The sequence below is a fragment of the Oncorhynchus gorbuscha genome, linkage group LG10, assembly GCF_021184085.1.
Source record: "Oncorhynchus gorbuscha isolate QuinsamMale2020 ecotype Even-year linkage group LG10, OgorEven_v1.0, whole genome shotgun sequence".
Classification (NCBI taxonomy): domain Eukaryota; kingdom Metazoa; phylum Chordata; class Actinopteri; order Salmoniformes; family Salmonidae; genus Oncorhynchus; species Oncorhynchus gorbuscha.
In genome coordinates this window covers 52,063,584-52,087,339 of record NC_060182.1, presented here as the reverse complement: position 1 = coordinate 52,087,339, position 23,756 = coordinate 52,063,584, and the positions used below count along the sequence as shown (strand labels likewise).

The 23,756-nt window shown below is 42.7% G+C and overlaps 2 protein-coding genes across 5 annotated transcripts in view; one reads left to right on the top strand and one right to left on the bottom strand.

Annotated features, from left to right (window-relative positions):
- The window catches only part of ero1a (endoplasmic reticulum oxidoreductase 1 alpha), a 46,602-nt gene extending 27,526 nt beyond the window's left edge, over positions 1-19,076 (top strand). For both annotated transcript variants that reach the window (XM_046366367.1, XM_046366368.1), the window contains exon 17: positions 18,345-19,076. In XM_046366367.1, coding sequence (XP_046222323.1) covers positions 18,345-18,602 — 258 coding nt within the window. In that variant the 3' untranslated portion in view covers positions 18,603-19,076. The remainder of the gene's footprint in view (positions 1-18,344) is intronic.
- Positions 10,188-23,756, bottom strand: part of LOC124046229 (G protein-coupled receptor 137Ba-like) — an 85,877-nt gene continuing 72,308 nt past the window's right edge. For 2 of the 3 annotated variants that reach the window (XM_046366370.1, XM_046366371.1), the window contains exons 6-7: positions 15,616-15,740; positions 10,188-13,178 (exon numbers count right to left, since the gene is read on the bottom strand). In XM_046366370.1, coding sequence (XP_046222326.1) covers positions 12,935-13,178; positions 15,616-15,740 — 369 coding nt within the window. In that variant the 3' untranslated portion in view covers positions 10,188-12,934. Of the gene's footprint in view, positions 13,179-14,747; positions 15,382-15,615; positions 15,741-23,756 lie in introns of those variants that run through there. The other variant, XM_046366372.1, reaches the window with a different exon arrangement.

The window sequence follows — 23,756 nt, the reverse complement described above, 5'->3', positions numbered from 1 at the left end:
CTTGCCCTCTTGCTCAGTTGTGCACCTTGGCCTCCCACTTTTTCTATTCTGGTTAGGTCCAGTTTACACTGTTCTTTTAAGGGAGTAGTACACAGCGTTATATGAGCTCTTCAGTTCCTTGGCAGTTTCTCGCATGGAATAGCCTTCATTTCTCAAACCAAGAATAGGCTGATGAGTTTCAGAAGAAAGGTCTTGTTTCTGGCCATTTTGAGCCTGTAATCGAATCCACAAATGCTGATGCTCCAGATACTCAACTAGTCTAAAGAAGCCCAGTTTTATTGCTTCTTATTCAGGACAACAGTTTTCAGCTGTGCTAACATATTTGCAAAAGGATTTTCTAATGATCAATTAGCCTTTTAAAATGATAAACTTGGATTAGTTCACACAACATGCCATTGGATCACAGGAGTGATGGTTGCTGATAATGGGCCTCTGTACACCTATGTAGATATTCCATTTTAAAAATCTGCCGTTTCCAGCTATAACAGTCATTTACAACATTAACAATGTCTACACTGTATTTCTGATAACATCAAATTTATTTTAAATGGACCAAAAAAGTGTTTTTCTTTTTAAAAAACAAGGACATTTCTAAGTGACCCCAAACTTTTGAATGGGTGTGTGTGTGTGTGTTCCAAAATTATTGGGATAGTGACACATTTGTTGTCGTTTTGGCTGTACTCCAGCACTTTGGATATGAAGTCATACAATAACTGAGGATAAAGTGCAGACTTTCAGCTTTCATTTGAGGGTGTATTGAAATAACAGTACTTTTTGTACATAGTTCCCCCCCCATGTTAGGGGACACAAGTATTGGGAGAAATTGTGTATTAATTGTGCATTTTTCTTCTTCCCCAAGATGGCATAGCAGTTAGACGTCCTTTGTCCTCATCTTGTCGTGTCCCGTGTATATGCACTGCTCCAAAAAATAAAGGGAACACTAAAATAACACATCCTAGATCTGAATGAATGAAATATTCTTAGTAAATATTTTTTTTCTTTACATAGTTGAATGTGCTGACAACAAAATAACACAAAAATGATTAATGGAAATCAAATGTATCAACCCATGGAGATCTGGATTTGGAGTCCTTAAAACAAGTCAAAATGAGGCTCCGTAGTGTGTGTGTGGCCTCCACGTGCCTGTATGACCTCCCTACGACGCCTGGGCATGCTCCTGATGAGGTGGCGGATGGTCTCACATTTACATTTACATTTAAGTCATTTAGCAGACGCTCTTATCCAGAGCGACTTACAAATTGGACTCCTGAGGGATCTCCTCCCAGACCTGGACTAAAGCATCCGCCAACTCCTGGACAGTCTGTGGTGCAACGGTTGGTGGATGGAGCGAGACATGATGTCCCAGATGTGCTCAATTGGATTCAGGTCTGGGGAACAGGCGGGCCAGTCCATAGCATCAGTGCCTTCCTCTTGCAGGAACTGCTGACACAATCCAGCCACATGAGGTCTAGCATTGTTTTGCATTAGGAGGAACCCAGGGCCAGCCGCACCAGCATATGGTCTCACAAGGGGTCTGAGGACGGTACCTAATGGCAGTCAGGCTACCTCTGACGAGCACATGGAGGGCTGTGCGGCCCCCCAAAGAAATGCCACCCCACACCATGCCTGACCCACCGCCAAACCGGTCATGCTGGAGGATGTTGCAGGCAGCAGAACGTTCTCCACGGCGTCTCCAGACTGTCACGTCTGTCACATGTGCTCAGTGTGAACCTGCTTTCATCTGTGAAGAGCACAGGGCGCCGGTGGCGAATTTGCCACTCTTGGTGTTCTCTGGCAAATGAAAAACGTCCTGGACGCTGTTGGGCTTGTAAGCACAACCCCCACCTGTGGACGTCGGGCCCTTATGGAGTCTGTTTCTGACCGTTTGAGCAGACACATGCACATTTGTGGCCTGCTGGAGGTCATTTTGCAGGGCCTCCTCCACATCTCCTGATGTACTGGTCTGTCTCCTGATAGCGCCTCCATGCTCTGGATACTACGCTGACAGACACAGCAAACCTTTTTGCCACAGCTCGCATTGATGCGCCATCCTGGATGAGCTGCACTACCTGAGCCATTTGTGTGGGTTGTAGACTGTCTCATGCTACCACTAGAGTGAAAGCACCGCCAGCATTCAAAAGTGACCAAAACATCAGCCAGGAAGCATAGGAACTGAGAAGTGGTCTGTGGTCACCACGTGCAGAACCACTCCTTTATTGGGGGTGTCTTGCTAATTGCCTATAATTTCCACCTGTTGTCTATTCCATTTGCACAACAGCATGTGAAATTTATTGTCAATCAGTGTTGCTTCCTAAGTGGACAGTTTGATTTCACAGAAGTGTGATTGACTTGGAGTTACATTGTGTTGTTTAAGTGTTCCCTTTATTTTTTTTGAGCAGTGTATATATATTTACATATTTTCTTCACATATCTTCATATATTTTTTTCTAAGAATCTCAACTTCAAAACACTTTCCTGCAACCCGCCTCAACAATTAAAAAAAAAGTATTATTCACCTCAAATCTGAAATCCACAATAGAAGCTAGCCAGAAGCCAGCCAGTTTACTGGCTAACGTTAGTATCCAGCGAACCACGGTTGGTGGTCATCAGCTATCCTTTAGCTCTAAATGCTTTTGCCAGTTTTGTACAACACAACTCGGTCCCAGAGCAAACATAAATTATTCCGGAGCTAGCCAGCTAAAGAGTTCCATCAGCCACTCCTGGGCCACAATCACATATCTGGACCCGTTTTACTGTCGATGCGGAGCCCCTTCACGACTGGACTACCGACGTTATCTGCCCGAGGGAGTTATCGAACTGGCCCCTCCATCGCGACGTTACCTGAACGCCCATCTGTGGCCCGCTAATCGTTATCTGTCTTACCGGCTGCTATCTGAATAGGTCTATCAGACAATTTTCTTGGGTCGCTATAACTATATCTATTTTGACAATTGGATTGGTCCCCTCTACCACAAGGAACCCCACTAATTTAACGGCGGAAATGCACGAGGTGGCTAAAAACAGACCTCCATCCTCTGCCAGCTTGCTACCGATGGCCCGGTCAGCTGTCTGAATAGCCGTGACCCCAACCAACCTCACTACTCACTGGACCCTTACGATCACTCGGCTAAGCATGCCTCTCCTTAATGTCAATATGCCTTGTCCATTGTTGTTCTGGTTCGTGTTTATTGGCTTATTTCACTGTAGAGCCTCTAGTCCTGCTATTATACCTTATCCAACCCTTCAGTTCCACCACCCACACATGCGATGACATCACCTAGTTTCAATGATTTTTCGAGTGACAATATCTCTTTCATCATCACTCAATGCCTAGGTTTACCTCCACTGTATTCACATCCTACCATACCTTTGTCTGTACATTATAACTTGAAGCTATTTTATCGCCCCCAGAAACCTCCTTTTACTCTCTGTTCCGGACGTCCTAGACTACCAATTCTCATAGCTTTTAGCCGTACCGTTATCCTACTCCTCCTCTGGTGATGTAGAGGCGAATCCAGGCCCTGCAGTGCCTAGCTCCACTCCTATTTCCCAGGCGCTCTCTTTTGATGACTTCTGTAACCGTAATAGCCTTGGTTTCATGCATGTTAACATTAGAAGCCTCCTCCCTAAGTTTGTTTTATTCAATGGTTTAGCACACTCTGCCAACCCGGATGTCCTAGCTGTGTCTGAATCCTGGCTTAGGAAGACCACCAAAAACACTGAAATCTCCATCCCTAACTACAACATTTTCAGACAAGATAGAACAGCCAAAGAGGGCAGTGTTGCACTCTACTGCAGAGATAGCCTTCAGAGTTCTGTCCTACTGTCCAGGTCTGTACCCAAACAATTTGAACTTTTAAAAATCCAACTCTCTAAAAACAAGTCTCTCACCGTTGCCACCTACTATAGACCACCCTCTGCCCCCAGCTGTGAACTGATTACCCCCCATCTATCTTCAGAGCTCGTGCTGCTAGGTGACCTAAACTGGAACATGCTTAACACCCCAGCGATCCTACAATCTAAGCTCGATGCCCTCAATCTCACACAAATTATCAATGAACCTACCAGGTACCACCCCAAAGCCGAAAAAACGGGCATCCTCATAGATATCATCCTAACCAACTTGCCCTCTAAATACACCTCTGATGTTTTCAACCAAGATCTCAGGGATCTCTGCCTCATTGCCTGCATCCGTAATGGGTCCGCGGTCAAGCGACCTCCACTCATCACTGTCAAACGCTCCCTGAAACACTAATCGACCTGGCCCGGGTATCCTGGAAGGATATTGACCTCATCCCGTCAGTAGAGGATGCTTGGTTATTTTTAGAAAATGCCTTCCTCACCATCTTAAATAAGCATGCCCCATTCAAGAGATTTAGAACCAGGAACTGGTATAGCCCTTGGTTCTCTCCAGACCTGACTGCCCTTAACCGTTCTGCATTAGCATCGAACAGCCCCCGTGATAACTTCAGGGAAGTTAGAAACCAATATACACAGGCAGTTGAAAAGCCAAGGCTAGCTTTTTCAAACAGAAATTTGCTTCCTACAACACAAACTCCAAAAAGTTCTGGGACACTAAAGTCCATGGAGAATAAGAACACCTCCTCCCAGCTGCCCACTGCACTGAGGATAGGAAACTCTGTCAACACCGATAAATCCATTATAATTGAGAATTTCAATAAGCAATTTTCTACAGCTGGCCATGCTTTCCACCTGGCTACCCCTACCCTGGTCAACAGCACTGTACCAAGTCTTCCCCATTTCTCCTTTTCCCAAATCCAGTTTGCTGATGTTCTGAAAGAGCTGCAAAATCTGGACCCCTACAAATCAGCCGGGCTAGACAATCTGGACCCTTTCTTCATAAATGATCTGCCAAAATTGTTGCAACCCCTATTACCAGCCTGTTCAAACTCTTTCGTGTCGTCTGAGATTCCCAAAGATTGGAAAGCAGCTGCGGTCATCCCCCTCTTCAAAGGGGGGGGACACTCTTGACCCAAACTGCTACAGACCTATATCTATCCTACCCTGCCTTTCTAAGGTATTTGAAAGCCAAGTCGACAAAAAGATTACCGACCATTTCGAATCCTACCGCATCTTCTCCGCTATGCAATCTGGTTTCAGAGCTGGTCATGGGTGCACCTCAGCCACGCTCAAGGTCCTAAACGATATCTTAACCGCCATCGATAAGAAACAATACTGTTCAGCCGTATTCATTGACCTTGCCAAGGCTTTCAACTCTGTCAATCACCACATCCTCATCGGCAGACTCGATAACCTTTGTTTCTCAAATGATTGCCTCGCCTGGTTCACCAACTACTTCTCTGATAGAGTTCAGTGTGTCAAATCGGAGGGCCTGTTGTCCAGACCTGGCAGTCTCTATGGAGGTGCCACAGGGTTCAATTCTTGGGCTGACTCTCTTCTCTGTATACATCAATGATGTCGCTCTTGCTGCTGGTGAGTCTCTGATCCACCTCTACACAGACAACACCATTCTGTATACTTCTGGCCCTTCTTTGGACACTGTGTTAACAACCCTCCAGACGAGCTTCAATGCCATACAACTCTCCTTCTGTGGCCTCCAACTGCTCTTAATACAAGTAAAACTAAATGCATGCTCTTGAACCGATCGCTGCCTGCACCTGCCCGCCCGTCCAGCATCACTACTCTGGACGGTTCTGACTTAGAATATGTGTACAAATACCTAGGTGTCTGGTTAGACTGTAAACTCTCCTTCCAGACTCGCATCAAACATCTCCAATCCAAAGTGAAATCTAGAATTGGCTTCCTATTTCGCAACAAAGCATCCTTCACTCATGCTGCCAAACATACCCTTGTAAAACTGACCATCCTACCGATCCTCGACTTCGGCGATGTCATTTACAAAATAGCCTCCTCCAATACCCTTCTCAATAAATTGGATGCAGTCTATCACAGTGCCATCTGTTTTGTCACCAAAGCCACATATACTACCCACCACTACGACCTGTACACTCTTGCTGGCTGGCCCTCGCTTCATACTCGTCGCCAAACCCACTGGCTCTAGGTCATCTACAAGACCCTGCTTGGTAAAGTCCCCCTTAATCTCAGTTCGCTGGTCACCATAGCAGCACCCACCTGTAGCACGCGCTCCAGCAGGTATATCTCTCTGGTCACTACCAAAACCAAAATCTTCCTTTGGCCGCCTCTCCTTCCAGTTCTCTGCTGCCAATGACTGGATCAAACTACAAAAATCTCAAACTGGAAACACTTATGTCCATCACTAGCTTTAAGCACCAGCTGTCAGCACCCCTTACTGTATTTATTTATTTTGCTCCTTTGCACCCCATTATTTTTATTTCTACTTTGCACATTCTTTCACTGCAAATCTACCATTCCATTGTTTTACTTGCTGTATTGTACTTACTTCGTCATTATGGCCTTTTTTTGCCTTTACCTCCCTTATCTCTCCTCATTTGCTCACATCGTATATAGACTTATTTTGCTACTGTATTATTGACTGTATGTTCGTTTTACTCCATGTGTCACACTGTGTTGTTGTATGTGTCGAACTGCTTTGCTTTATCTTGGCCAGGTCTCAATTGTAAATGAGAACTTGTTCTCAACTTGCCTACCTGGTTAAATAAAGGTGAAATAAACAAATTAAAGTGGTAAAAGGTTAAGCATTTGGTCCCATATTCCTAGCACGCAATGATTACATTAAGCTTGTGACACTACAAACTTGTTGGATGCATTTTCAGTTTGTGTTTTGATTATTTTGTGCCCAATAAATAGAAATTAATGGTTAATAATATACTGTGTCATTTTGGAGTCACTTGTATTGAAAATAAGAGAAGGTTTCTAAAAAGTTCTACATTTAGTGTGGATGCTACCATGATTACGGATAACCCTGAATGAATCGTGAATAATGATAGGTGAGAAAGTTAGACACACAAGTGGCACCATACTATACATTAGTTACCATCCATTTATATTGGGCACAAAATAATCTGAAACAAACAGCATATGCATCCAACACATATAGAGTCAAAAGCTTGATGTGGTCAATGGAATATGTGACCAAATACTTCACCTTTTACTACTTTAAAACATGTGAATTATCCCAATGCACTTTAACCTCCCATAATGTCAAGTCCAAGGTGCTGGAGTACAAAGCCAAAACTGAAAATGTGTTACTGTCCCAATACTTTTGGAGCTCACTACTTTACTAGCGCATTCACCAGTACAAACATTTGTTTTTCAGTACACAAACACTTGTTTTTTTATCATGCATTCCACTGCTAATCTGCTGTGGGTTTCGTCTGTTCCAAGTGACGCAAATGCTGGCTTTGATAACCCCTCACACTGACACACTTAGGAATCCTTGTGAATATTGGTAAAAGCAGAAGGTTGTTGATTATGGATAAACCGTGAATCAACATCAGCTGAATAACAACTCTGATCCAGTAACACTTGGGATCAAGTTGACTTCACAGAGAGGAATGGGAATACAACGGTGGATTGAAAGGCAGTCTTCTCTGTCAAAACACACGGGAGCTCGAGCCCGTATTCAAACAGTCAAGGAGAGTTCAGCCAAGACACAAAACCCTGATTTAGACATCCAGTCGTCCACAGAGGAGAGAACTATGTGAGCGGTTAATGTTGGTCAGTACTTAGGAATGCAAACCGTTAACACCACACCGGTTATGGTTGGCACCATCAGAGAAAGTGGTCGATTTTATATTTATGGTTGATTTATCAGTCGCAGTGACAACCAGAGGCTTCTTGAGCCTTGAGAACTGGGTAGTCTTCATTAGGCACAGAAGAATGCACACCGAAACGGGATGAAACTACCTCTGCATCCAATAAGAAATGCTCATTTTCATTTCTTCCTTTGCAAAACAATTTAAAACATCCATTACATGTCCTAATTAACACAACCCTGCTTTGCTCTTTTTCTACGTATTGTGCCCTTGAATGCAGGCTCTCATTCTGTAGGGGACACCTGTTTTATGTTTTCAAATGAGGTCAGAAAGTGGTGACCTCTGATAGATACCACAGCCATACAGTGGGGCAAAAAAGTATTTAGTCAGCCACCAATTGTGCAAGTTCTCCCACTTAAGATGAGAGAGGCCTGTAATTTTCATCATAGGTACACTTCAACTATGACAGACAAAATGAGAAAAAAATTCCTGAAAATGACATTGTAGGATTTTTAATTAATTTATTTGCAAATTATGGTGGAAAATCAATAACAAAAGTTTATCAATACTTTGTTATATACCCTTTGTTGGCAATGACAGAGGTCAAATGTTTTCTGTAAGTCTTCACAAGGTTTTCACACACTGTTGCTGGTATTTTGGCCCATTCCTCCTTGCAGATCTCCTCTAAAGCAGTGATGTTTTGGGGCTGTTGCTGGGCAACACAGACTTTCAACACTCTCCAAAGATTTTCTATGGGGTTGAGATCTGGAGACTGGCTAGGCCACTCCAGGACCTTAAAATGCTTCTTACGAAGCCACTCCTTTGTTGCCCGGGCAGTGTGTTTGGGATCATTGCCATGCTGAAAGACCCAGTCACGTTTCATCTTCAAAGCCCTTGCTGATGGAAGGAGGTTTTCACTCAAAATCTCACAATACATGGCCCCATTCATTCTTTCCTTTACATGGATCAGTCGTCCTGGTCCCTTTGCAGAAAAATAGCCCCAAAGCATGATGTTTCCACCCCCATGCTTCACAGTAGGTATGGTGTTCTTTGGATGCAACTCAGCATTCTTTGTCCTCCAAACACAACGAGTTGAGTTTTTACCAAAAAGTTATATTTTGGTTTCATCTGACCATATAACATTCTCCTAATCTTCTTCTGGATCATCCAAATGCTCTCTAACAAACTTCAGACGGGCCTGGACATGTACTGGCTTAAGCAGGGGGACACATCTGGCACTGCAGGATTTGAGTCCCTGGCAGCGTAGTGTGTTACTGATGGTAGGCTTTGTTACTTTGGTCCCAGCTCTCTGCAGGTCATTCACTAGGTCCCCCCGTGTGGTTCTGGGATTTTTGCTCACCGTTCTTGTGATCATTTTGACCCCATGGGGTGAGATCTTGCGTGGAGCCCCAGATCGAGGGAGATTATCAGTGGTCTTGTATGTCTTCCATTTCCTAATAATTGCTCCCACAGTTGATTTGTTCAAACCAAGCTGCTTATTAACTATTGCAGATTCAGTCTTCCCAGCCTGGTGCAGGTCTACAACTTTGTTTCTGGTGTCCTTTGACAGCTATTTGGTCTTGGCCATAGTGGATTTTGGAGTGCGACTGTTTGAGGTTGTGGACAGGTGTCTTTTATACTGATAACAAGTTCAAATAGGTTCCATTAATACAGGTAACGAGTGGAGGACAGAGGAGCCTCTTAAAGACAAAGTTACAGGTATGTGAGAGCCAGAAATCTTGCTTGTTTGTAGGTGACCAAATAATTGTTTTCCACCATAATTTGCAAATAGATTCATTACAAATCCTACAATGTGAGTTTCTGGTGTACCTATGATAAATTACAGGCCTCATCTTTTTAAGTGGGAGAACTTGCACAATTGGTGGCTGTCTAAATACTTTTTTGCCCCACTGTATTTAACCCAAGACCAATAGGCAAAGTAATTTATTGAAGAAATTGCCAAGAGTCTTTCCAGTCTCAAAGCAGTTTGGCCAACTAAAACCTGGTGGTAAAAAGTATTTGTGGAGAGAATCATGACATTTGCTGCTGCAGGGCTTTTTAAATGTCAAAAACATATCTTAGATATATGTGAAGACAGCTCTCATTACACTGAATGCTATTTCACTCAGATCCTCAATACATTGACCAATAACCGAGAAGGCAAGGATCAAGTACTATGACCCCTTCTCCTCTATCAAATCCTTTAACTGTTTGATTGGGGGTGGATTAACCAAGGTTGACCTTCACCTCTATCAAATCCTTTAACTGTTCGATTGGGGGTGGATTAATCAAGGTTGACCTGAACATACACATACACACAGTTGTCCTTCTGTAGCTCAGTTGGGTCCTTCTGTAGCTCAGTTGGTAGAGCATGGCGCTTGTAACGCCAGGGTAGTGGGTTCGATCCCCGGGAGAACCCATACGTAGAATGTATGCACACATGACTGTAAGTCGCTTTGGATAAAAGCGTCTGCTAAATGGCATATATTATTATTATTATTGTTTTTAAACAGTGCAGTAAAACTTTATTTTAACATGGTAGTGCTTGCATATACATCTTTAGTGATCTATGAAAGATGGGTAAACAAGTTATATTCATTGGCCACCAACAAAGAATAAGAGACAAATTATAATTATTATAAAAGGCAAAACATGCTCTTTGCGATACAACTGAGACGGCAATAAGATCAATAAAAATACAATACCTTCATAATCCCAACATTTGAATGCTGTATCTCCCCAATTGTTGCTATTAAAGGATCATTTGCATTCATGCTGGATAGAATGCTTTATGCTCTTGGATATGAGGGTGAAAATATAATCGTTTTCAGAGAACCTCTGTCAGTATTTTCCCATTGATTATAGCTGCCTGCTATCCTCTGCTTACTAACAGATTTGCTGCAACAATCACACACAAGCTAACAGCAACAATAAAATAACTTAGTTTGAGACTCCAAAGCAGGTTAAGGGAAAGATTATTTATACCATGACCCTAAGGAATCCACCTCTAAAATTATTATTATTATTATTTTTAAAAGAGCCTACTGGAATTGGCTTGTGGCCCTAGGAGAGTGAGAGAAAGCTCAACCGGAGGTTACACTTTCTCACTTTCAGTCCCACTGAACACTTCCTGTATGAACTCCACAGCACCAAAGGTCAAAGGTGACAGCCCCAAACACAGATGGGTGGGAAAATAAAATAGAATGTACTGATATGATTGCATTCGCCCACTGATTGTGTTTGTCAGCTGATATTCATGGAAGGTAAGAAATCAAGAAAATAAAAGGCAAAACAAATATAAAAATCACATTTTTAGACTGCAATTCCTCTTTCACTCTCTGAACAAGTTCTTGCAAACAACACAAAACTCTGTTCAACAGTGAAAAACAACCAAGTGATGTCTTACCTCCTACCTATACCATTAATGTGCATATAAGCAAGTTTAGCAAACACATACTCACACAGAGACGAACACACAAACTTGCCCTGTACACCTGGGCAGTACTAGTAACCATGGAGTATAACAAAAACAAACATGGAATGCAGTTAAAATGGAAATAAGTAGGACATAAAGCTTAATGACTTTCATTATATACAGCATTTTGTGCTAGATGTTTTCCACAAGGAAAAAAATGAACAGTAACATTTAATGGCACATTTTCATGTGTCCCTGTATGATAGTGTAGCCTGGTCATAGATCTGTCTGTGCTGTCTCACTTATGGCCAATGGCTTGAATATGACCAGAGGATTTGGCAAGACAGCACAAACAAATCAGGGACTAATGATGGTGAGCTTGATGCCGTAAACTAGCACATGGATACAGCTACTGTATACTATTATAGTCAGGATAGAGAGGGTATATTTAAGCCTGTTTGTGCTGTCTGGTGACAATGACAATGGCAAGACAGCACAACAGATCTGGACTCTGGCTAGGGCTTCGCAAGGAGTACTGTACTATAAAACATCCCTCCGCCGATCCACACTTGGTCCATACATTCATTTTACTGGGTCCAGAGCAGAACATTCATTAAGAAACATATTGTTCCCCCAAAGTCTATGCTCCATCAGGGGCCCATCGCCAAAATGGAGGCCCCCAGGAGCAGGTGTACCATCCTGGGATTGTCCCGCTAGGCAAGCTCGAGACTCGTTTTTAGGCCCAGCTCTCAATCTGTGCTCGCTTTGACACTGTCTTTGACAGCAGTGAAAGATTAAAATGCAGTGTTAACACTTCCCATGGTGTCCCAGTGCATGTTAGGTTTGAATACCGAGGGCATTGCACATGATTATAGCCTCGGTGTTGATTTGGAAGGGCATCGTCATGGATGGCTCATTGCAGAGGTATCAACTAGTGTTCTACAGGGAAGTGAGACAGGGTCTAGGGAACACACAGGAACACCCTGATAGTCAGATTTGATTAGGAGCCGAGTCTACATTCAAGCCAGGATCTTGTCCTCAGAATGTGAAATTAGGGGATTTTTAAAAGTGCAAATGTCACCTCCCGACTCATGGAGGGGAGTCTATGTGCAAAGGTGTGGCGGGGAGAACTGCCCACTGGACTGAACCAAAATAGGCAAGGGATGAGGGGGACATACGTGCTGGTCCACGCACTTGTCTGGTCCCTGACAGTGATAGAGGACTTACTAGTCTGATGTCCGACAAACATACAGTATGTGTGTGTGGAAAAGCTGAGATGCACAATCCCTTCCCATACAGACACTTCCTTATTTTCCTCTTGACTCTCCCCAGTTTTCAGGAATAGTAGAATGGTCCAGGACTATTGAACTAGAAACATTGGAAAACCTTTTAAATAACTGGAATATCACTGAGCTGACTACTCCCTAACGACCGCTGACCTCAAATGACCTCCCCTCATCTCGTCCCGTCTGACCCCGGAAAACCCAAAAAGCTGTGCAGGTAAGTAGCGCTGGTGGGGGAGGGGACAGGTCGATAGCTGGAATGAGGAAGTCACGCAGTGTCAGTCACAGGGTCACATCCTGTATGAACTCCACAGCACCAAAGGTCAAAGGTGACCTTTTCCCACCCAAACACAGATGGGTGGGAAAATAAAATAGAATGTACTTCAAATATGATTGCATTCTCCCACTGATTGTGTTTGTCAGCTGATATTCATGAGGGGTAAGAAATCAAGAAAATAAAAGCTTTCCCAGGGTCATAGCCATGTAGCTGAAGGTCAGGACCGGCCCTTTCCTGAGTTAAAATGGGTATCTACTGGGGCCGGTGGGGGTGGTTAGATCTAAGGAGTGCAGTAGTGATTTTGGGGTGTGAAATAGTAGTTATGGGGGGTGGCATTGTAGTTCTGGGGGGGGGAGTAGTAGATATGGTGCTGGTCGGGCTGGATGTTTCCATAGGCTAAGAGGAGGGGGGTAGTGGAGGTTTGGGGGCCATTGGGGAGTTGGGGGAACCCCGTCAGGCTGCCATTCCTCTGGGTGGAGCCGTACCAGCTGGGGCCCAACTGGGGCGTCGTGGACAAGACACTACTGTGGGATGGAAGAGACAAGGTTAACTCAGCATTGCATCACATCTGTATGGGAGATGTAGGATGTAACAGGTGTCTGTTTTAATGTTTTTAAATTTTACCTTTATTTAACTAGGCAAGTCAGTTAAGAACAAATTATTATTTTCAATGACGGCCTAGGAACAGTGGGTTATCTGCCTGTTCAGGGGCAGAACGAAAGATTTGTACCTTGTCAGCTCGGGATTCGAACTTGCAACCTTTCGGTTACTAGTCCAACGCTCTAACCACTAGGCTACCCTGCCGCCCCGGGGGATATACTGCTGGAATGTAGAATGTTATGTTTGTGTATGTGGGATATAGGATGTTAGGTGACTGTATGGGGATATAGGATGTTACAGGTTACTGTACAGGTGATATAGAATGGTTTTAGGTGACTGTATGCAGACAATATAGGATGCAATATAAATGACTGCGTACAGGGGATATATACTTAACACAAATATGAACCTAAAATCAAGTTTGCAGACAACACAACAGTAGTAGGACTGATTACCAACAATGACGAGACAGCCTACAAGGAGGTGAGGACCCTGGCTGAGTTGTGCCAGGAAAATAACTTCTCCCTCAATGTCAACAAAACGAAGGAGCTGATCGTGGACTTCAGGAGACAGCAGACGGAGCCCGTCCCCCACCATCCACATCGATGGGCCGCAGTGGAGAAGGTGAAAAGCTTCAAGTTCCTCGGCGTACACATCACTGACAATCTGAAATGGTCCACTCACACGGACAATGTGGTGAAGAAAGCGCAACAGCGCCTCTTCAACCTCAGGGGGCAGAAAAAATTTGTCTTGGCCCCTAAGACCCTCCAAAACTTTTACAGATGCACAATTGGGCACACGACCTGCCCTCCAGGACACCTACAGCACCCGATGTCACAGGAAGGCCAAAAAGATCACAGATGATACCCTGGATGATACCCTGCTATCATCCAGAAGGGTGAGGTCAGTACAGGTGCATCAAAGCTGTGACGAGAGACTGAAAAACTGCTTCTATCTCAAAGCCATCAAACTGTTAAATCGCCATCACTAGCCGGCTTCCACCCGGTTACTCAACACTGCACCTTAGAGGCTACTGTCCTATGTACATAGACATGGTAGTCAATTTAATACTGTTTTACTCATTTCATATATATCATTTCATACAGCATAACATAACATATGCCATTTAGCGGACGCTTTTATCCAAAGCGACTTACAGTCATGTGTGCATACATTCTACGTATGGGTGGTCCTGGGTGGTCCTGGGAATCGAACCCACTACCCTGGCGTTACAAGCGCCATGCTCTACCAACTGAGCTACAGAAGGACACAGTATGTGTGTGTGTGTGTGTGTGTGTATGTATGTATATATATATGTGTATATGTATATGTGTGTATATATGTATATGTATATGTGTATATATATATATACATATACATATATACACACATATACATATATATACACATATACACACACACTGTATTCTAGTCATTGCCACTCCGACATTGCTCGTCCTAATATTTATATATTTCTGAATTGTAACTATTTTACTTTTAGATTTGTGTGTATTATGTGATACTACTGCACTGTCAGCGCTATGAACACAAGCATTTAGCTACACCCACAATAACATCTGTTAAATATGTGTATGTGACCAATACAACTTTATTTGTAACGTGTTGGTGCCATGTTTCATGCGCTGGAATGCAAATTCACTGAAATTTACCATACGCACAAAAATCTAATTTCTCTCACATTTTGTGCACAAATGTGTTTACATTCCTGTTAATGAGCATGATATCCTTTGTCAAGATAATACATCCACCTGACAGGTGTGGCATATCAATAAGCTGATTAAACAGCATGTTCATTACAGAGATGCACCTTGTGCTGGGGATAATAAAAGACCTCTCTAAAATGTGCAGTTTTGTCACACAACACAATGCCACAGATGTCTCAAATTGAGGGCTCATGCAATAGGCATGCTGACCGTATGATTGTCCAACAGAGATTTTCAATTCTGTATCATAAGCCGTCTCGGCAGTCCGTCAAACTGGACTCACAACCGCAGACCACACAAGCCCAGGACCTCCACATCTGGCTTCTTCACCTGCGGGATCGTCTGAGACCAGCCACCCAGACAGCTGATGAAACTGAGGCGTATTTCGGTCTGTCATGAAACCCTTTTGTGGGGAAAAACAAATTCTGAATGGCTAGGCCTGGTTCCCCAGGGGGTGGGACAGGCCCGCCCATGGCTGCACCCCTGCCCAGTAATGTGAAATCCATAAATGAGGGTCTAATTTATATATTTAAATTGACTGATTTCCTTATATGAACTGTAACTCAACAAAATCTTTAAACATTATAATTTTGTTCAGTATAAGATGTTATAGGTGACTGAATTGAATGTTACCCACCTCGGTCGATCTGCTCTGGAGTTGATGCTCCTGGACAGGTCGTCATCGCTGTCGTACCTCCGGGGGTTGTCAAAGAAATAGGCCCTGGAACTGAAGCTGTGGCTGTTGATCATTCCTCCTGGTGCCTGGGGAAAAGGACACTCTCACAGTTTAATAAGTATTTTCGGGACAAGAAAAACATGCCTTTATATGTACTTACACCATAGTAATAACACTGGAAATCATATATGGGCCCAAATCGTTTCCTACTTCCACCGGTGATAAATTAATGTTTTCAAACTAGATGAGATAAGCTGACAACAACTTTAAAATAAAGGCCCCTTAAAAGCTCATGCTGTTTTAAGCTACCCTGTACCGAGGTAGGCAAACATTTGACTAATGTGCATTCAAAACGCATATATGATTCATGTGAGCTCCTTGATTGGCTGGTTTACACAGTCAATGGCCCTACTTCACTTTTACAACATAAACGCCGCATTGCACTCTGGGATCAGTAGGGATGTAAATTTGAAACGTCTGCACCCGAGGTAAACCCAGGTGAAACGCGGGGTCCGGAACCGACAACAGTATGTCCAAAGTAAACTGCTGTGTACCATACTGCAGGTGTTGTGCCGATTTCGGCAGGCAAGAAAACCTCCCCCCTTCTAATTTCCTTAATTTTGTGGCTAGAGTCAAATACTTTCTGTGGCACACATCAGAGTCAAATAATTTCCATAGAACAAAAATTAATAATTCATGTATGTGTGTTATATTAAACATAGAGGAGGGAGTAAAATGTAGGCAAGCAATAAACATTTCAGAACAACTACTAGTCGAATAAGACATGGGAGAGATGACACATTTTGGCAAAGATATTTATTTATAGACTAATACACTGCAGACATTACTAGTGCATCCCCCATGATCAAACCGGCATAAAATGTAAATTAAAGTCAGCCTAACGTGAGGGGGGGGTGGTTTCAGGGAGAATTGTGTCAGGGGGGAGCTTTTCAGCACAACACCTGCTAGACCCGACACAACGTTACATTTCACAGACTACCGACTGATCCAAAACAACAAGTAATCTGGAACATTTTAATTCGGAATGACAGACAAAAAGTAGTAACGTTAAGTGGACATCTGTAGCCTGTATTTTGAGCAGGGTGCCAGGTCCTACGACCAGAATACCCCAACAATATTTCCCTGGTCCAAAGAATGGCCTGACATAATAGAAACACCCAACCTGACCTATCACAATGCACAAATGTTCCTGACTGAACACCAACTTGACCCATCAACTGTAAAAGAACTTCAGAAGAAAGCAGACAAAGAGGCCGTTCTGAGGTAGTTTAACTGCTTGCTAGCTAACCTAGCTTGATGCATGTTGCTGTTATGTTAACTAGCTAGTAAACATATCTTGGGTTCCTAACCAGTTTGCTTTAAGATTCTCCTTTTGCAGACAACAATATTATTATAACACGTACCATGAAGCGGGTGTTTTTGCTTTATCCAACCCAGTACCTGAATGTGGATTGTGCCTGGCTTTATGATTGTGCTCTCTTACAACACACAGCTTAGCTAGATACAAATCAAACCAAAAAATGAAGAAAGCAGACACTGTTCAAAACCATATTTTCTTTATTTTTTCCACAAATGTTGAGTATTGACCAAGAACCGCGAGAGAATGATTAAGTAACTAGCTATTCTGAAAATAACAGGCTTACATTATGAATAACTAGGCTATTCTAGTCCATACGTTACAATATGGTGACTTACCCCACTTCAGTAGTTCATGAGCGAAGAGAGGCTGTCATAATAGTGCCATAAAGAAAAACTGTTTAGGGCAGGGATGTGCAGCCCCCATTTTGAAGGCCCTCAGATCAGTCTAGGTCTCAACTTACTGTTGCAAGTAAGAAGAGTGCATTAGCAGTTTCTCTTGTTATATCAGTCATTGAGTCAATTAACCCATGTCAGCTAACATGTTTTACCTTGTTAAGTTAGTTTAGCGGACAGCTATCTAAATTTGTTATCATGGTACTATCCGGGTGGCCCCCATTGACTTTGTTAGTCAGATATTATATTAAAAACTGCAAACATTTCTCTCCAGCCTATGGCCACATTTGTAGAATTGCATGAAATGATCTGTAAAACAGCAAATATTCCTCTCCGCCCCAAGGCAAAATAATAAGAACTGCAAAGACTTGACTTTAAAACTTTTTTAAAAAATGTATCTCCGCTGTCAAGCCACTTAAATGTTTTTCTACGCATTCATGAAGTCATGAGGTCCTTCTGTAGCTCAGTTGGTAGAGCATGGCGCTTATAACGCCAGGGTAGTGGGTTCGATTCCCGGGACCACCCATACGTAGAATGTATGCACACATGACTGTAAGTCGCTTTGGATAAAAGCGTCTGCTAAATGGCATATATTATTATATTATTATTATTATTATTATTATCATGCTATCACGTTTTTTAAAAACAGACTGGACAATGTGATGTGCAGGTCTCAGGTTTGATTCCAGTTTGGAGCAAGGATGAGATTGTCTATTTCACATGCATTCATTCTTACCAAAGTCGTTAAAAAGGGAAATAGGAAAAGCACCAAGCCTCGTAGGCCTAATAATTTACCTCTATAATAACACATTGTGGTGTAGGTCATTTGTGTGCACATGCATCTGCGTATATTATATTAATGACCTAGTATTATTGAGTCTGAAGAAGCAAGAATAATATATCTCTGTCTCTTTCAGGCTCCTCCTGTGTCTGTGCAGACTGCGAGGGAGGCGCTGGCAAAGCAGAACATTTGCCTTGTGACACCTAATTTTCTGCACCCCAGTGGGAAAAATGGGCATACCAAAGTTGGTAGAGTCGGTTGCCATTGCAAGGGTACGCAATCATGTCAAGAGGTTATTGGCGCAGGGTTAAGCTGTGGCATATACTTGGAAGGAAAGTTCCACTCACTTACTGGAAGCACATCAATAACATATTTCAACTGTGTGCTCTGCTAATACAATTCTGGCCGCCTCTTGTAGACTGAAGGTGTGGTGTGCATGATTTTACATCAATCAGTACTATGGTGTGTGGCATGTCTGGATATACCACTACCCTAGGTAGCTATAACCAAACACAATGATTTCACATCTCTACGGTCTCCCATACATAAAACAATCTTGATTAACAATATTTTGCTGCAAACAGTTTAATTCATCATTGTTGTTGGAGAGACAGTAACCTGGTGGTGGATGAGGAGATCCAAAACCTTCCTTAACAACCCGCAGGAACTCCCCAGGTTTCATAGGGCAGGTCACTAAAAATTCTGCTCAGAGATCTTTTTAATGGGTTAACTGTTTTTAATCTGTACTGTGATATTTCTTGTGGAGATGTAACATTTGGATATTGACTGAAACATTCGTTACACTATATACATTTATAAATATATGAATTGTTATAGATAATATAATAAATATAAAATACATAATATATTTACAATACTTGTCTGGTTCTCATTTCATTTTGGACCAAGAGTGGACTTCCTAAGTATTTGGACAGTAAACTAATTCTAATCATCACTGCTGAATGCATTCAGGTAGGCATTTTGCCTAAAATTGTGCTCACTGTGGAAGTTGAACAGTTTCTCTTTCAGTTTTCCCCAAAAGATGGGATAAAACATCACCCTGACCACTAGCATATCCTCTACAGAATTTGTGAACACTTCAAACTCACACCGCCTTCTCTGGGTTACTGCTATCTGCATCTGTACTTGATAGTAGAAGGATGTGTAGAGTGGTTTTGTTTCATGCAAACAATGGTATCGACTTCATGCAGAGGAAATGACTGCTTACTGCCATTGACCTGAACTGCCTGCACTGGGGAACAGTGACGCCAATTTATCAATTTTGTTGCTACATTTAGCAACTTTTTTTTTCAAACAGCACCTAGCAACAAATTTAGCTACTTTTAAAAATGTATTTTCAAACTTTTAGAAACTTTTGAAAAGTGACTCAACGCTAAAATGCACACATTTTCCCCTCTAAATGATACAAAACGTTTCTCTGTCAAACACTGAGTCACAAAACACGTGCCTGGCTGCAAAAGTGCATAGTGAGTGATGTCAGCAGCAGGCGCTCAGCTCGTGCACAGGCAGCAGCAGGCCAGCAGCAATTTCAGCAAATTGCAAATGACTGTTGGCTGACTGCAGCAGTAGTACGGATTCGACGAGCCAAACCCAATGAATATAGTTGGTCACAAACATTTGATCTTGAACAGAACTTACAACATCAATCAACATGTCTCAATCACAATTGTACAGCCAGAAGTACAGAAAAGAGTGAGAGTCTGTACCTGAACAAAAGTCAAATCATATTTTTTTCCGAGATAGCCAGTCAATTTGAGTTATTGTACATTATTATACGTTATTGTGTATTCTACACAGTTTTACGTTATCACGCAATGACATCACAACGGAATTTAGCAACTTTTAGCAACAAATCAACCTGCCTCTAGCAACTTACCCAGAAAATTAGTTGGCCACACTGCTGGGGACTCTGCAGGACTGGCTGCTAGATCAACAAACAAGCCGCATTCATAGTACACCCTTATTGCAGCTCCTTCCTCTTGTTTCTGTCTAACATACTTCTCTACTGTCTCATGCTCCACTCCATACTTGATTGCTGGCACGCTCTTTAACCGGGATGTCCTGATGTAAATGATGCTCCTGATTAACCCTTCTTAACTCTTCTCCTTTCCTGCACATCTCTTGGCTAAGCTTGTTGATATATATGTCGTTTTGAATCTGCTCCTTTCGAACCCCATTTTTTTTTTAAGGACACCACATGTCCATGGTACATAAAGGTGTGGCTTGCATGATCTACTACACAGCTCTACTGTGTCCCTAGCTAAATTCCCAACCTGCCCCAATTTCAAATCATGGCCACCTAATTATCCCTCACATCCCTAAATTGGAAAATATCTCTCCTCATCTCTCCACCTGATAGTTGATGTGTGGTGAGCATTCTGGCCCAAAATGGTTGCCGTGCATTGCCCAGGTGGGTGGCACACATTGGTAGTGTCCCGTGAGAGCTCCTGATCGACATGTGTACATATGGTGCATCGAGTTGGTTGGTAATAAACAATGATTCATTTAAGATTTCCATGACAATCCCTTTAAATAAATTACATCTTAAACTTCACCAGGAAGCAATTTGATGGGACAGGGTGAGATAGTGGTAGTAGTAGTCTTAGTCTTACATAGAGTAGTCCGGTGTCATGGTGTTTTGTCTTAAAGATCCTCAAGGCCTCTGCTGTTTTGGTCATATTAGGCCTTGATCATTTACAGGCTTTATACTGGCTGTACCCCTCCAATGCCCTTTTCATGATCACTGTATGTCTTTCTCCTAAAATAATGGAAATTAAAAGAGGACATTCTGACAATATTTTTGTATGATTAGCCTATATGTAGGATTTGAGTCAGCCCAATCAATATAACCATATTTACTGTATAGGAAAATCACTGACACAGGTCAGGAGACTTACCTATTCTTACAGGTCTATGGCAGCAATGGCAGCTTGGGGGTGCTGTGTTGATGTCAGTGCTAATTACATCCAGAAGACCAAACAGAAGTCTAGAGCCTTTTACGGCTGCTGTCCCTATACAGGGACCAAATCAGCGGAAATTTCAGAGCGCCAACTAATAGTACTCGGTACAACTCAAACTTTCATTAAAACCCACATGCAGGGTACTCAATCAAAGCTACACTCGTTGTGAATCTAGCCAACATGTCAGATTTGAAAAATGCTTTTCGGCGAAAGCATGAGAAGCTATTATCTGATATCATGCAACCCCCGAAATACCCAAAGGGGACGTAAACAGAAATAATTAGCGTAGCTGGCGCTACACAAAACGCAGAAATAAAATATAAAACATTCATTACCTTTGACAAGCTTCTTTGTTGACACTCCAATATGTCCCATAAACATCACAATTGGGTCTTTTTTTCGATTAAATCGGTCCATGTATACCCAAAATGTCCATTTATGAAGCCCGTCTGATCCAGGAAAAAAGCACCTTTTCAAAACGCAACGTCATTTTTTTAAATTAAAAAAGTTGCCTATAAACTTTGACAAAACACTTCAAACTACTTTTATAAACCACCTTTAGGTATTAATAAACGTTAATAATCGATAAAATTGATCACAGGGCGATCTGTATTCGATTGCAGCAAGTCTTGAAATCATCGTCCATATTCTCACTTTCATAACTTCCTTCGGTGTACCCCAAAGACAGGAAGTGCCTATTCGTCATCCCACCAAGGATAAACCAGAACTGAATTGCCAGTACTGGCGACATCGTGTGGAAGCTGTAGGCATTGTAAACGGGACTATCTATTTTCCCTGGCCATAGACAATACAGAGACTGGCGGATAGATATTTTTTGTGAACAGTTTTCCTTGGGATTTTGACTCCTAAACACGTTCTGTTATAGCCACAGACATGATTTAACCAGTTTTAGAGACTTCCGAGTCTTTTCTATCCACACATACTAATCATATGCATTTACTATATTCCTTGCATGAGTAGCAGGACGTTGAAATTTTGCACGATTTTTAACAAAAAGCTGCGGAAATTCGCAGCCTCCCTAACAGGCTAGCCACATGATTGCATTTCTCACCTGGCCCAGCCACACAGGTACAAGGGGCCCTTGCCACTGGTCTTGTATTATGGATGACCAGTCCAGTTTGGTAGTTTTTTTTTCTTTAAACGAGGCAAGGACTTTGCCCTGACATGAGTAGCATCCTGCACCTTGTCGAGTTCCACATCACTCACATGGCCTGAGCTAAATACATTGTACCCTTCTTGAGAGGCTTCTCCACCACAGGTAAAAACATTAACTCCTTCCCTCCCTGATTTCTATTGTTCTCTTTGTGAGGAAGTCCACTATTGAGCTGTAGGAGAATTCGTCTGGGATGTTCAACGTATTACCCCCCCCCCAATTCTCTGCCTTTGGAGGGGGTATACTGTCCACACTCGGAAATACCAGATACAGAATACTTAGCTAGTTGATTTGCTATGTCTTGTGCTTAAGTGTATAACATTGGACCTGGGTATAACACAGAATTACATTATGTTCAATTTGCTAAATTGTGTTGGACAAATGGTAGGTAGAGTGAGAAGATAACCGTTCATTGGTAATGTTAGCTGGCAACAGTGAACTCAGCTAGATAATGTTAGCTAGCTACGCTACCAGCATAATCAACTAGCTAACCTTGTTACTAAACGTTTATTAGACTTGCTTTTCGACAACAAAATCCCACTACATTGCAACGTATGAGACACTTGTCATCATTATCTTCTATAACTGCTGTTGAAAGGGTGACTCCCTTCAAACTATCCGCCGCCATTGTCGCAACCCCTATTACCAGCCTGTTCAACCTCTCTTTCATATCGTCTGAGATCCCCAAGGATTGGAAAGCTGCCACAGTCATCCCCCTCTTCAAAGGGGGAGACACCCTGGACCCAAACTGTTACAGACCTATATCCATCCTGCCCTGCCTATCTAAGGTCTTCGAAAGCCAAGTCAACAAACAGATCACTGACCATCTCGAATCCCACCATACCTTCTCCGCTGTGCAATCTGGTTTCCGAGCCGGTCACGGGTGCACCTCAGCCACGCTCAAGGTACTAAACGACATCATAACAGCCATCGATAAAAGACAGTACTGTGCAGCCGTCTTCATCGACCTTGCCAAGGCTTTCGACTCTGTCAATCACCATATTCTTATCGGCAGACTCAGTAGCCTCGGTTTTTTGGGTGACTGCCTTGCCTGGTTCACCAATTACTTTTGCAGACAAGAGTTCAGTGTGTCAAATCGGAGGGCATGCTGTCCGGTCCTCTGGCAGTCTCTATGGGGGTGCCACAGGGTTCAATTCTCGGGCCGACTCTTTTCTCTGTATATATCAATGATGTTGCTCTGTATATATCAATGATGTTGCTCTTGTTGCGGCCGATTCCCTGATCCACCTCTACGCAGACGACACCATTCTATATACTTCCGGCCCGTCCTTGGACACTGTGCTATCTAACCTCCAAACGAGCTTCAATGCCATACAACACTCCTTCCGTGGCCTCCAACTGCTCTTAAACGCTAGTAAAACCAAATGCATGC